Source organism: Anomalospiza imberbis, chromosome 19 (genome assembly GCF_031753505.1).
Source record: "Anomalospiza imberbis isolate Cuckoo-Finch-1a 21T00152 chromosome 19, ASM3175350v1, whole genome shotgun sequence".
NCBI lineage: Eukaryota > Metazoa > Chordata > Aves > Passeriformes > Viduidae > Anomalospiza > Anomalospiza imberbis.
This window is the reverse complement of record NC_089699.1, coordinates 3,171,863-3,187,565: the sequence shown is the minus strand read 5'-3', so window position 1 is coordinate 3,187,565 and position 15,703 is coordinate 3,171,863. Positions and strand designations below refer to the sequence as shown.

Sequence of the window (15,703 nt, the reverse complement as noted above, 5' to 3'; positions counted from 1 at the left end):
CAAACGTTTGTCCTCCCTCTTCCCAAAATAGAAATACCTCTCTTAGCAAATATTTTACAGTGGTTTATGACTTTTTCTAGTCCATTTATGAAAAAAGAAACCTGGACAAGGCATATGAGCAAGATGTCAGGGTGAGGCATTTGTGCTCCATTATGTCTGTCCGAGGTACTTGAGCAGTCCCAGGCCTCCAGGGATTTGCTGCTTGCTGGAATTGCAGGAGAACCCCTGACACTGACAGACCTTGCCTTCAGCACATTTGTTGTCAAGTATCCAAGCCCACAGAAACCAAGCAAAACCTCTGCTGCCACAAAACGACGGTGCAGCACTGAATAAAACACGAGCCTTAAATGTTTGCAACATAATTCATTTATATTCTGAAATGAAAGTGACGCCTGGCCTTGTACCAGGTTTAATAATATACAAGAAAATTCTGTTTTTGCAAAGGGTTCAAAGAAGCTCAAGCTCAATTAGATCATCAGCACTTTATATAAACTTGACAACTAAGCTGTTCCTCATTACACAGCGTCAAGAGATGCTGACAAGACTTGGGTTTTGCAGAAATCTTAGAGATGAGTTTTGCTGCCTTTTAGGAAAACAAGGGCAGGCATCAGTTTTACAGCTCCATCAGGCACACCTGGGTACCTGAGGCAGAACAAAACACTTAAAAGAACTGCTCAGTAAAACAACAACTGGAAAGATCACACAGGGAGCACCAGAACATAAAACCCTCTAATGCAACAGCCTGCTGTGCAGCTGGCATAACGACTGCAGATCCATTAGGAAACAATACAGATTCCTAGGAAAATGTATAAAACATCTCCACCACTTGCACTTCAAAACCCTCTTCAGCTTTTTAGTGCTCCTTTTCAGAAGTAAATCATGATACTGCTGCACAGGGATAGCAGTTGCAGACACTGCAGGATCTGTACTGGTGGCACCAACACACGGGTCACACTCAGACAAGCAAACAGCTGGAGGCCCCAGCAGAGGGAGAGAGTCCAGAGGAGGCACCAGGATGAGCACAAGGAAGGAGCAGCTCTGCTGGGAGGAAAGGTTGGGACACTTGGGATTGATCAGCCTGGAGAAAAGAAGCTTTGGGCTGACCTCATCGTGGCCTTTAGTGCCTGAAGGAGCTCCAGGAAAGAGGGAGAGAGACTCTTTACAAGGGATGGAGGAACAGGACAAGGGGGAATGGCTTCAAACTGACAAAGAATAGGTTTGGATGGGATTTTGGGAAGAAATTCCTCCCTGTGAGGGGGTGAGGCCCTGGCACAGGGTGCCCAGAGTAGCTGTAGCTGCCCTGGATTCCTGGAAGTGTCCAAGGCCAGTCTGGACAGGGCTCGGAGCAGCCTGGGACAGCAGAAGTGTCCCTGCCCATGGCAGGGGGTGGCACTGGATGGGCTTTAAGGTCCCTTCCAGCCAAAACCGTCCTGTGATCCTGTGAACACAAAGAAATAAACTACCATTAAAAAAATACCACTTTTCCTCACTGATATACTGGGCTAAGAATGGTACTTCAGGAAGTTTTCATATCTAACAAAACACAAAATTCCCTAGGGTCTTTGGGCAATTGCCACAGTTGTGTGTTTGTCCTGGCCATAGACTGCATTAAAAACACCATAAAATACAGTTCAACTAAGCTGCACAACAAGATTTATTGTGCCTTTGCTGTGTTTTAAAGGTTCACAACTTAGGATCCCTCAATAAGATCAAAAGGATTTCTGAGCAATATCTAGGCATCAAGCTATTTGAAACAGACCATAAATGAAATCATATTTTTCTCCATCCTTTCTGTAACATTGCAGCCTTTGTCTCAATGGCACATACACAGAGCAGCACTGAAAAACACCCACCCAGAGGAATCTACCTATTGCTTTCTGCTGCATGCACATCACTTGTTTTAACAGGGCAGTTTCACTCTATAAAATTACATCCAGCAGATGTAATTTGCAAAAGCTGACGATAAAAAAGGAAGATCTAAAACTGACATACTTGGAATAAGCTGAAATTTAATTATTTTAAAGTTTGTGAACAAGGTAGGAACAGTCCAAAATCTAATTTTACAGCACATCACAAATTCAATCAGCTAACCTGTCACAATGTAAGAACACGAAAGTAACTGTATATACACTTTAAAATAAAGTCTGCTGCTTAGTCTGTTTCTATGTTTATCATTATTTTGTAACATTTTTAATGGGAACAAGTTCAGGGAATTGTTAGCCTGAAATCTATTTTATGCAGTTCTGGAACAGGAGAAAAATGGAGCTGCCCAAGAACCTGTCAGCACCTCGCAGGGTGTCACCTTCAGACACACAAAAATTCCTCTGGGGAGCAAAGCCTGCATGCAAGTAATAGAAAAGTATTTCAGGTAAGAGGTTCTAGGAGCAGGTAACACCTCTCCCAGGGAATCAAGAGAGGACATGGAAATGCACATAGGGTGATAGAGGAGCAAAAATAACTATGAGGGGGATTTTTCCCAACAGCAACGCCTTAAGAAACAAAGAAACTTAAAATCAACCTAACAAAATGCTGATGTACACAACCACTTAGCATAAAATAAGGATTATTTCTGCACTCTCAGAACATAAAGATTCACTTTTTTTTTTCTTTTTTAATATTAAAGGCCAATTTCTTGAGAACAGCATTACTTCGAGGTGGATTCTGGCTAATCCTGCTGAGTAAAAACCAAAATAATAAACCCACACAGACTAGAAGCTGAAAGAAGATAAAGTATTATTCCAACTCCTCCTTGTACATGAATAATGGCTTGTTTACTAAGGAGCTGAAACACCACATTCAGCACACATTCCAGGGAAGTTAAAAATGCTGGTAATTTCAAAGGAAAAAGAAGAGTGAAGTATCTGTGCTTTGGGAATAGAGTTACATTGGGAATAACCTTCAGCACTGTTCAAAATGAGAATTTCTATCTACAGTCCATGCCTTGGTATGTACTTGTCCCTCATTCAGCAGTAAAATAAGGAAAATCAGTATTTAAACCTCTTTCCAGTCACTAATCCTTTTAAAACATGTTCTAAGTAGACACTCTCATGCACATCCTGGTGTCAAAACCCAGGCACACAGAACCCAACTTCTAAACTTCTGATTCTTGTAGATTTTATACTTGAAAATGGCAAAATAAATTGACACTAATATTCAATTGTGCCATCAGTGTAAGGATCATTTAGAGGGATGAAAATGTTGAATTCTCAGCAACACAATCTTCATAAAATTCTGCTTCAGAATAAATGACAAGCTTCATTTAACTATATGGAAATGCTTGCAGTGTATACAATACTGAGAGCTGTATATAACCCTTTTAATTGAAGTTGAAGACAAATAAGGAGCAACAGCAGCAACTCCAGTTAAAAATCACTTTTTTAAAAGATGAGCTATTTTCTTAGCAAAAGGAAGACAACTTGACACTTGCTACACAAGGCAAATAAAGCCCTGAATATGCAATTTGTGTTGATCACTGTCCATCCCCTGACACTTCTCACAGTGGCAAAATCTCTATTTGTAAATCTTGACAGGCCATTGTGTAAAGACAAGCATTAATTAGACTTTTGCAGCTTCATTTTAAAAGCTAAAAAGTAGCAAACAAAGAACAATAATGGCTATTTTTTGGTTTTTCTGGATGAATTTGCACTTTTAGTTCAAAAAGTGTGTTTCTGTATCAGACTAAAAAATAAATAAAAAAGGACATTTCGTATTTCGTAAACTAGACAGGACAGACAAAAACAGTAATTCCAGTAGACCTCTACCTTTATAAGCACATATTCCAGACTTCTAATAAAGCTCATTTGATGAAAAGATTTTTATTAATAATGTGATTTCAAAATGTAAATTAAGTCAACTAGAAGATAAGCTGCAAAAAAAGACCCATGTGCCTGCAGTACCTTAAAGTCTATATTACATAATTGCAAAATGGAACAAAAAAACTTCATGTAAATCACATTCTAATTAAGACATCAGAGTAAATGACACTGAAATGCACAGAAAGTTACATATGCACATTTGGCTGCCTGACTTAGAAAGTAACAGTTATGAATCACATTTATGGAAGGCATTATTCATAAATAGCTGCAATTGAAAAATTAACAGTTGATAACTAGCTCCAAGCACTCCCAGTTTCTGCAAGCCTTCAACAGGCACTGCTGGAAACAGTTAGAATTGAAATGTTCAGCATCCACGAGAATTTAAAAACACTTCAAGGGTAGTTCCTGTTATTAATTACACACACGAGAGTCCTTCTCTCTTAGACTTTCATGCTTTCCACTGCAGATGGAAAAGTTGAGGAACTGAGCCTAAAGTATTTATTAAATAACTTATTATTTTTACCTCTCACCCTAAAGAGAAACAACCCACAAAAACAAACATAAAAAAATAATTATCAATGCATCCAAACAGGGAAATCTGTTTTCTTCATCTTCTTGCAACTTTTTTTCCAACATTTCATTAAATTCTGCTCATGGCATCCACAAAAATCTTGTATAAAATGAACACCATATGTGGCTGTGTAACAGCAGCTGATGTGCAGGATAACCAAGGGAGAGAGAAAAATTAAGAATATGACAAACTTTATCTTGCCCAGGCCTCAAACTGGTTTATCTGTCCACTGGGGATGAGCTGCCAACCCCACACGTTCAATTAGAAGCTGAAGAGCTTCATGGAATTACATCCAGGGCACTGGAACAGTCAGTCTCCTAACTGGAACACACTGCTGGGATATCTGACCAATGCAAGTAAACAAGACAAAACTTCACATGGTAGAATGTGGGAAGGGTGAAGATGGTTTTGCTCTTGAAATGAAATATAAGAAATAAAATGTTTGCTGCAAGATAAGGTTTAATTATGTTTGAGGTCTGATGAGCACAGTATCACCAAGGAAATTTTCTAGGAATCAGAGTGCAATGCCATATTTATTTATTTTACTGCCGTGTTCAGTGTTGAGTGAATTGCACAGTTAATTGTGTATTGAGCACTGAGAATCACAGAATTGTTTAGGCTGGAGAAGACCTGCAAACAATCATGGAAGGATTCGGGTTGGAGAGGACCTTAAAGCTCACCCAGTGCCACCCCCTGCCATGGGCAGGGACACCTTCCACTGTCCCAGTCTGCTCCAAGCCCTGTCCAGCCTTTGGAGCTTCCAGGGGTCCAGGGACAGCCACAGCTTCTCTGGGCACCCTGTGCCAGGGCCTCCCCACCCTTTTAGGAAAGAATTTCTTCCCAATTTCTAACCTAAACCTGCCCTCCTTCAGTTCTATCACTGCACACCCTGGTGATCATTGAGTCCAACCCTTAACACTGCCAATGCCACCACTAAACCATGGCCCCAGGTGCCACATCCACATCTTCAAATCCCTCCAGGAGTGGTGACTCATCCTGATGTACTCAATATATTGAACTTTTGTGAAAGCATGTGATTGTAGTAACAAAGAACCCTCACCAACACACACAGAGGCACCTTCCCTGTCCTGACACAGATGTCCTGCTGCCCCTTCTACCCAGCTCAAGGACAACAAATCCCCGTCCCAGCACAGAAGGCAATGGCTGAAAGCAGAACCTGCACATCTGCATTGTCAGGCGATGCTCCAACAGGAGCACATCTGTAGGGGAAAATGCTGTGAACTAAGCTCTCCAGTTCAGGGCTTTCTGTCCAATGAGCTGCAGTGGGATCCAGGAACCAAAAACAAGCTCCATGCTCCAGGACCACCCAGCAACACAGACAGGGCTGGGATGACTGGGATACACATTTCCAAAGGGTTCTCCTGGTCTGAACCAGCACTGATGGGTCTGCACTCGTTAAGACTCAGGAGTTTCACCCATCACTGCTGAGTTCTCAGGAGGAACTCAGAACATGGGCAATTTTTCAAAGATCTCTCTCTCAGAGTTCACCTGCAGAAATAGGAACAATCTCAACTTTCACAGGCATCAGCAATTAATGGCACCATATTTCCTCATAAAACGGGTCAGATGTTGGAAAAGTAAGGACAGCCAAACGAGGGGAGGAACAATAAATAGAAGCTGACAAGACAAATGCACAACAAGCATCTTATCTGTGTGTGTGTATATGTCAAATTATCTGCAGATCAGTAAAATTACTGCCCTTTGAGAAGAGGTCCAGAAATGCACAGTCCACAGATCAGGCTGAGGGCAAAAGGCCAAAGGAAAGGAGAAAGGAGAGAGAGGAATCATGGAAACTGTGTGCAGATACAATTTATGTTCCCACGTGCTGTTTATTACTTCGTTTGGGTTGTGATTTTTTGGGGAGCGTGTGTAACTGTTCGGGTTTTGCTCTGGGGGGTTCCATTTTTTAACAGATACCTCCAAGTTATGCACATGAAAGTACATTAACGAGGCAGCTGCTGGAAGTGTGTTTTTACTGAGTTCCCATTTGAGAAGATTTCACGCTGACTTTCAAGCTCCACAGTCACAGCCTTCCATGGAATGAATTTCTCAGTCTCGGGCTTGCAGCAACATTAGTTAATGTAAACTGTAGCACATGACTAATAAATAATATAAAGACCAAAAAGGAAAACACCCCCATTGTTCAAGCCCTGGTCTGTAATACCCCATCTCACCACAAAAATGATAATGATACAAGAGAAGCAGTTCTGGCATAGAAAAGAGAACTTGCTTTATGTCTTGTCCACCCTTTGGCAAAAACATTTCCAAGTAAGGAAGACAAATTATTTTTATGAGAAGCAACGTTGCAATGCAATAGATTTTTCTTAGGTTACAAAGGAAAATGAAGATTGTAAAAGGAAGAAGAAACTGTAGGGGAAACACAGTCATCAGGATGGAAAACCAAGTATTAAGTCTTGATCCAAACACAGAAAAGAATGCTGCTGCTCCTACTATAAATAATATCAGCACTCAGCATTGATGAAAAACTCTGTGTGTCAACCAGGCTGGAAGTGGTCAGAGTTTTCATTGGTTCAAATCTTCAGATCACAGAACATTAAAAATTAGTTTCTCAACCAAATCACTACACAGACCTTTAATGCAACATTTCTAATGAAAATACATGATTTAAAAATGAGGTGGCACCAAGGGGTTCTTTTTGTTGAAGAAGAGAGGTCAAGAATCATCAGATAAAAGATAAACAATGCAGAGGAAATGAAGTCCTGTTTTGATGTGCCAATGTTACAATATTTGAGTATTAAAAACTAATAAAATGTCCCCGTTTTCCTTTTTACTGAAGGAATTGCTGTAGATGTCTGCCCAGCCCAGACCCAGCATGGCACAAGCTGTTCCAAGCAGCTTAGGGCAACAATGGAAGGTAAAATTCAACATTCATAGAAAGCTGATCTGAAAATAAATTGAGGGAAGACAGGAAAAACAGTGGAAAGAGCAATAGTTGCACAGATAGGGAAGCATAATGATCTGCTTTAATTGATTTCTCTAATTTTTATTTATGCAAATTAGGACACAAATGTGAAACTCTTCCTTGGCTCATTATTATCCTAAAGCCAAATGTATTTCACAGCTGAACTACGGCAGAATATTGCACTTCAGTAAAGCCTGCAGCAACCATGTAAAAGAGGGAAAACTTGCTGTAATAACTACAAATCCTGACCATTCAGGAGAGAATTAACAACAGACCCTTGATCAGGAACATGAGCTGATCACATTTATATTACTGTAACTAAAAATATTTCTGCCCTGAGGAAATGTGCTGAGCCTTCAGTGCTGAACTTAAAACAACCTCTAAACCTACAGAAATCCATGGTCTACAATGTTTGCTCTTCACATCTTAGTGCGTTCCTATTTGTTGATCTCTGTTCACCACAAAAATGCTTCTTACAAATCCAACAGAAAGAAACAAGTGTAGGTTACACTCAGAGTGGAACAGTGTATCAAAAGAATGATGAAGATAAAATTTAACTTAATTGCTTGCTTTATTTAAAGTTGGCTGTCTCAAAAGAGGAACTTTCATGCTGTGGCAGATTGAAAAATGTTTAAATTATTCTGTTTTTCACATTGCTCTTGCAGTATTTCCAGGTGCACATCAGAGGAAAGCTTTCAGTGCTACAGACAGCTTGCTGGCCTGCTTGACAATGTAAGAAAACAAAACAAAGCCAAAACTCCCTGGAATAATCCTCTCATCGTGTTTGCACTGCCATAGACACGATCAACAGCAAACAGCAAAAGCAAAACAGCAGAATGAGAGCTCCTGTTTTACAAGCACAATATTTAAAATACTTCATGTTTCTATAAATCAACAACAAACCACAAATATCAAATGGCAAAATGCTTTCTAGGAACAGGAATAAAAATTGCATAGAATCCCAGAATCACTGAGGCTGGAAAAGACCTCCCAGAGCATCGAGTCCAACCTGCGGCCAACCCCCACCTTGTCACCAGCCCAGAAAACTGAGTCCACGACCAGCTATTCCTTGGACACATCCAGGGACAGAGACTCCAAATCTCCCTGGGCAGCCCCTTCCAATGCCTGACCACCCTTCCTATGAAGAAATTCTTCCTGAATCCTATCCCTATGAGAACACTAATCCAGCTGAAGTCTTTCAAGCTGATTTTCAAACCCACACATGGCCAAAAAGACAGACATTTTCCACTGCTACTTCATGATCCCCAAGCTCCTTATCTAAAAAACTTCTTTTCAATCATGCAACAGAATTCTACCTGCTCTCCATGAACTAACACATCCCAGTTCCTGGCTGCAAACCTCAGCAGTCTTTCTGAGGTTCTGTTTGCTGGAATATTCAGCAGCCACATTAAAATACACCCATTAAGAAAGAGAAACTACTTAGGACGTGGACTGTCCCTTGCTGAGCATTTGTGTGGTAATAATGCAATTGTACCTGACCCTCTGCCACATTCAGGGCATTAAAACCACACCAAAATTTAATTTGCTGTCTTTTGCAAATTCATCAGGATCCCATAAATAAGGAGGTGAAAAGAATTGTATTGCAAATACAATTTATTTAGGGAAATAAATGGAAACAATTCTCTTCAATTCTTAAGAGCTCATTTAAATATCTTTATGGAATGCTGAAGCTGAACACTACAGCAGAAACAGGCATCAAAATCTGAAAATCAAAGTGGTAACATACAAGTGGAAACAGGATCTAAGCAAGTCCAACGAAAAAAGGTATTAATGATCCAAAATCATATCATTTCACTCCAGCACAGTTTAAATTCTAATAAAATCTTTATTAAAATATTGGAATGTTTTGTTTGAGGGCATCTCAAAAATAAAACTAGGAATGCATTTTGTGTGACACTTTTTTAATGGAAGTTTTAAACATATATAAAAACATACTACATTTGCTGCAATACTTAAAACTGGATAACAACTAAGACCTTTTGTTTAATTAAAGAACTCTAACGCAAATATTGATAGAATTACAGTTTTTTATAGTAGAAACATCACTTGAGTGTGGTGTGTGACTGTTGTGGGCCTTCCACTTCTCCCCCTCTGTATCAAAGGCCAGAGGAATTTCAAACAACTGGAAATAACAAAGCCCCCAGCTCTGAATTCTGCCTGAGATCAAGTTTGTATGTAGCGAGAGATTTTACAACACTCTTGAAAACAGAGTAGAAAAGGCTTTTTATAATGGAAACGCTGAAGGACCAAGAACTCCAGTCAAGCTAAGAGCTGTCACTGCAGTATTCTTTCCTTCATGTCCTACTGAAAATTCCACTTAATTCTCCATTTGTCATTCTGCTCTGTAAAGACAGTCATTTCATTATAGAATTTAGGGTTTTTTTTCTGCAGCCTCCCTTCTAGTTTCAGACTTTTGGTTTTAATTTCTCAGTAATTTTGATCACTAATTTGACTTTCCAGCTTTAGCTGGTGACATTTTAGGCAGAAGCTTCAGAAAGTTAAACTGAAAAAACATTGATTCAGTGGCTTAACTTTATCATGGAAGCCTTCTTTTTCAAGAGTATTATCCCAAGAGTATGAACTCATTCATTTTGAACACAAGTGTAATGAATGATGGTCAAACAACCCCATTACCTAAACTTACTAGTGCACAAACAACAGCTTGCTACAAACCATGTAAAATCAGAGATTTTCTCAGAGATTTTGACCAAGAAAACAGACAAAACCACTGGATACAGCAGTCGCCAAAGAAAAAGTGCAGGTTCTCGCTCTGATACAGACAAAAGTCAAGTTTGACCATATGTAGATTACTAAAAAGAGTCACTTCTGAGGCACTTAGGAACAAACAGAGCTGCTCTACTGCTTTTACTCTTGGTTGTATCCATGAATAGCACCTGCAGGGGAAACAAGACTGACTGCAGAACTTCAGCTGGCTCTGTACAGATCAGTCCTCAGCAGCAGAACTGCTCCTGGCTCAGCAGAATTAGGATGCTAGAAGGAATTCCAGGCAGAGGAAAGGAAAATGAAAAGGAAAGGAAATCCAAACCCCTGGAGATGGAGATGAGCTGCCAGGCCAAGGTGGATCTGTGGCTCAGGGCAGGGCATCCTGCCCAGCCCGAGCCCCCAGCTGGGAGACAGGAGAAAGTCAGCACCATGCAAGCTGCAAAAGCTAGGCTGGATAATGCAGCCCCAATTATTTTCTGTATATCAAGAGGAATCTGTAATGAACCTCTAAATAATTCCTGAACTAGGAACCACTGAGCTGTCCTGAATGAGACTGGGTAAATGCCATTCCATTACCACCTAAGCACTGCACACTCATCTACAGCACTGCTTTGGATGTGATGAGGGCAAAAAACTGGATGACATCTACAGAATTTCATATTAATGTTTTGGGGCACAGCGGAAAAATCATTGATGTCTGCTTACCTCCATCAAGTATTGCTGCGTGTGTCTGTAAAACTCAACTTGAAGAAAGAAAACTTATTTATCACCAATCTTTAAAAAGCATCAGTCTTTGACATCCACTTTCTCAGAGGTTTAATTTCAAGAAGCATCAGCTCACATCAAATTTCACAAAAACACCACAGAATCCATAATTTCCCTAATTGCTAAGTAAAAACAATGTTCAGGAGAGTCAAATGTGCTCTAAGGCAAGAGCAAATACCCATCAGAAATGCCATGAAAGAAGGAAGGAAAAGGCCAGCTAATGAGTACACAACATGGAGCTGCAGCAGAAGTGACAGGGAGAAGGTGGAGAAGTGAGAGGGAAAACAAAAAGCTCATCCTAATTAAGCAAACATATGACAAAGGAAAAAACCTGCACTAGTTGGGTGTGGTTTTTTCATGATTAAATGCTAAATAATGCTAAGTATTTGGCAGAAATACAGGCTGTGTGAGAATACAGCATTTATACTTCTACCACAGCAGCTTTCAGTTTCTCAAGGTTAGCAGGTTTATTAAATCAGTGATTTTATACAGGTGGATTTTTCTATTTTGTAATTCAGTATTGCATAAGGCAGAATTGTCTTGTTCTAATACAGAGATAAAGCCAAAGGTCCTCCTGAACATGCATTGTATGGAAATGAAAACCAGGGACTTTGGGTTATGAAAAGAAGCCATATGACTAAAAAGTGAATCCATTTTCCAAAACGCCCACACAGACAAGAGCTTCTGATGAGAAAAATGATCTCTGCAAAGCTAAACTGCACAGATTATTTCCATGAAAAGTTAGAATCTTGCACATTATACAATATTTACTGTGCTGGGATTTAAAAAAAAAATCCAACCTTTTATATTATTACAGTATGAATAATTACTTGATAGTTCAATGTAAATTAATTAAAAATCAATAATTACTTAATTGAATGACTGCCTTCTTTTAGAATTCACATAGGCAGTGATGTTTGCTTGGTTTTTCCACGACAGTTTCTCTCTTGCTGCTGGCCAGTTTTGGGTACCTTCAAAATGAGGTGCCACCACCTGTGTGTGCCAGCAAAGCAGTTGTGGCTTACCTTGGCACTGGAATCCTTGCTTCCCAAATCCCCTGCATAAAGAAGGAAAAAAACTACCTTAGTATGTTTGGTTTTAATTTCTACTCAATGATCTCTAAAAACATAAAAATAGCTTCATATTAAATTACTTCAGGTTTTGCTACGACAGCAACAGATTTTCAAATACACAACACAGACCAGCCCACCCATTTCAAAGCAGAGAACAATAGCTGTCACCAGCTATGTAATTTCAGCTTCTGGCAACAATTTTTTTATTATTATTATTTTACAAGCTATTTTGGATCTACAATTATCATCATCTGTGATTGCTGCATAATATTTCAACTCATTTAATGCCACATGTATATTTAACAGCCACGTAAAATATTCCAAGTTCCAGCAAAGGCACGTAAAACAAACCAGACTTGGGGTTTCATCTGGATTTTGGGATTACAAGCTGCTGTTGTGAGGCTCAGCTAGAGTCCAGCCGTTTGCTGGATGGAAAGCAAGCAGGTGAAAAGTTTTGCTTGTTTCAACATAAATGAGAAGCCAGGCCCCTGATTTTCATACTGATTATTCTCCAGCTTCCTTGCTTCATTTCCATAACGAAACACAAATGGGTGTGTAACACTTGTGCCATGAATACAATGACAGTGGCATCCAGAGTTCCAACACATTTTGTACCTCTGGCAAACTCCACTGCTGTGGATTTATTTGTTTCTCTTTAAGCATCTAACATTCTCTTCCCACAAAAATAACTGTTTTGAGTAACCTGCCTATAAACATTTCTCTGCCTTTTTCTTTGCAGCCTGTTTTTCATCTGAAGAGCTGGAGCTGCTCACACTCAAACACAAATAGACAAAAGCCATGAGCTGGAGAAGCTGTGTGCAATTAACAACATGTGGCTTAATTATCAACTTTGTGGAAATGGTTTTTTAAAAAAATGTATCAACAATTTCTCCACTTTTTATTTATTTATTTATAGAAGAGACAAAACCTTCAGTGCACTGTTCCTTCAGGAGGAAGCTGAAATGACACAGACCATTTCTCTACATTTCACTGCACAAGTTGCTACTTCTTGTTATTATAAGCAAACCTGACTTAGGAAAACCAGGAGAAAAATCAAGTTATTGGTTTACTTGGCAGCACACATGGCTATATTGGCATTCTGTTGCTTTTACCAGTCATCTTCACAAAGCTCAAAAGCTAGAAGCATGGAAATACAATCGCAGGAAAGCTGGTGGCGGGACTAAGAACATGAAACAGACTTGAGATCATTTTTAATCCTTTGAAATAGACTTATTTGCAAATATTCCTGTTTTATTTACTCCAGAAGCACGGCTCTGGCTCAGTGTCTGAGCTGAATCCCCGCAGAGCCGCAGCCCATTCCACTCCCCGAGCAGTTACAATGTAATTTTTAAGTAAAAAGTCGTTTAGAAAATATCAGCACTCCAGAACCAAAGCAGAGAGGCAAAAGTTGCTGAAGAGGAAAAGAAGGCACTAAACTATTTTGGTAAATATTACCCGATGAAATGTAATCTAAGGAAAAGAATCCATTTGTATATTTCATTGAAAGGTTGTGTTTACGGTTCTTTATACCTTCCAACATTGCTAACTGACACAAGTCATTTTGGAAACACTCAGTGGTGCACGATGGTTGGTTGAGAGCAGCCCATCTCCAAACCAGAAAACCAAACAAGTTTTCGAGGTGTCAGATGCTCTTCTAAGGAATGTGAAGAGCTTCCCCCGGCTCAGCAAGCACGACAAGACAAGAGCATAGTCGCTCTTGCCACCTGTCAGCCACAGGATACCCTTTCAATTCCAAATGCACCCTGTCATTCGTGACAGAGCTCTAGTTTTTTTATATAATTGTGCTGCTGGTGTGCACAAACACCGCTCGCAATAACCCTGCAGCGGTTTTTCACACCTCCCAACTCATTCTGGTTTAGATTAACTTTGAAGCAGTTTCTGAAGGTCTCCCACTTTTACCACACCCAAGTTCACTTTTTTCTTTTTTCCCCCAAAAATATTTAAAAGAAAGAAAAACTCAGAAATTTGACTTGTTTCTTGTGCAGTCTACCATGTCAGCTTTTCTTCCTTACTCTGCGAATAGATTTCAATAATTTCTGGCACAAGCACAGTCTTTGCTTCAGCATGCAAGCAGAAAGAACTGACGGAAGAAGGAAAACTGACAGAAGAAGGAAAAGGTCCGTGTCCAGACACACAGACACAGATAAAAAGAGCAAGAAGCGTGCCACGGACACAGAGCCAGCTGCGTGCAGACCTTTTCCCAACTTTGGCCAAAATAAAGCACAGCTCTCGCTTTCGGCACCCAGAGCCGCAGTGCCAACTTGAGCAGCGGAGCAGGGCCGGAGCGAGGTGAAGGAGGGGAATCCCGAGCTGTTTGTGCTGCACGGTCCCTGCAGGCACAGGACCCCCGAGGCTCTCCCGGCTCCTGCGAGCCCGGGCCGCCGCTCCTCGCTCGGGCCGCGGAACGGCCCGGCCTGCGCGGAGCTGCCGCCCTGCCCCGGCACGAACCCATGGGTGTCTTTTTCCCCACCACCTTAGTAATGAGGGTGTTGGTAGGGAGTTTTCCTGCCCTCTCTCGCAGGAACCCTTCCCTCACAAAAACCACCCCTCCCTTTCCTCGGCGTGGACCGGAGCAGCGGTGTCACGGTGCCTGCCCGGCTCCCTCCTGCTGCCGAGGGCGGGCAGCGAGGTCGGGCAGGCGCTGACCAGGAGTTAAGGCTGGGGGAGCCAAGTTTGCTAGCCAGCAACGGCTCGGTATGACACGGGCACCCTCCGTCCCAGCGCGGCTGTGCCCGGCTGAGCCCCCCAGCCCAGCCCCGCCGAGCAGAACCCGGGGACAAGGGGTGACAAACACAGCTCTGCACCATGTGGGAAGCGATGGTCCCAGCGCGGGGCTCCGGACCCTGCTGGTCTCTGCCACCCCCCGAGCGCCGGCAAGTTTGGGGGCTCCCCCAGCCCCGAAAGCGGGGTGCGTCCAGCCCCGGGCCCCCCGGGCAGCGGCAGCCGCGCACAGCCCGCGGGGAGGGGGATGCGACAGAGCCGGGGCAGCGAGGTGACACGGGGGGTCACCCCCAGCGGGGTCACCTGCCCGGCCCCGGCGAGAGCGGCGGCACCGCGACCCGGCGGCCCGGGGACGCGGCGGCTGGGCGGGGAAGGGAAGGCAGGGCAGGCACGGCGGCTCACCGGAGCCGGGGCCGCCCGGGGCGGGGAATCCCCCGCGGCGGAGCGGGCCCGGGCGGCGGCGGGCGCGGGGGGGACGCGCGCTCCGGGCTCTCACCAGATGAAGTCGGTGCAGTGGCTGCAGAAGGTGGGCTGCTTGAAGAAGCGCGCGATGAATTTGTGCTCCTTCACCTCGTGCACGTTCTTCTGCCTCAGGGCGCCCTTGCGAGCGAAGCGCCGCGCCGCCTCCGGGTCGGCGCCGGGCTCGGAGCCCGGGAACACGTCGGCCATAGCGCCTCCTCCCCACCCCCCGCCGCTCCGGGAGTCACCGCCCCGACGTCCGCCCCGTCCGGCGGCCGCCGAGCCTCTGGCAACGGCGGCGCTGGGCGCTGCCTCCCGCTCCCAGCCTGACGTCGGAGCGGAGGAGGATCCCGAGCCCTCTCGCCGGCTGCTCCGCCCGCGGCTGAGCGAGCGAGCCCCCGGCCGGGGCGGGGCGGGCGCGGGGCCGCCCCCGCCGGGGAGCGCCGGGGGAGAACGGGGGGGCGGCCGCACCTGCTGGCCCTCGTCAGCTCCCGCAGCGCGCCCGGGGCTCTCTCACACACACCGGGGCTCTCTCACACACACCGGGGGTCTCTCACACACACCAGGTGCTCTCACACACACCGGGGCT

At 43.2% G+C, this 15,703-nt stretch overlaps 1 protein-coding gene across 2 annotated transcripts in view; it reads right to left on the bottom strand.

Annotated features, from left to right (window-relative positions):
• Nucleotides 1-15,475, bottom strand: part of PRKCA (protein kinase C alpha) — a 140,437-nt gene extending 124,962 nt beyond the window's left edge. Inside the window, exons 1-2 of one of the 2 annotated variants that reach the window (XM_068210018.1) lie at nt 15,152-15,475; nt 11,866-11,897 (exon numbers count right to left, since the gene is read on the bottom strand). In XM_068210018.1, the coding sequence (XP_068066119.1) occupies nt 11,866-11,897; nt 15,152-15,324 (205 nt within the window). In that variant the 5' untranslated portion in view covers nt 15,325-15,475. The remainder of the gene's footprint in view (nt 1-11,865; nt 11,898-15,151) is intronic. The other variant, XM_068210019.1, reaches the window with a different exon arrangement.
• Nucleotides 15,476-15,703: the final 228 nt, after the last annotated feature.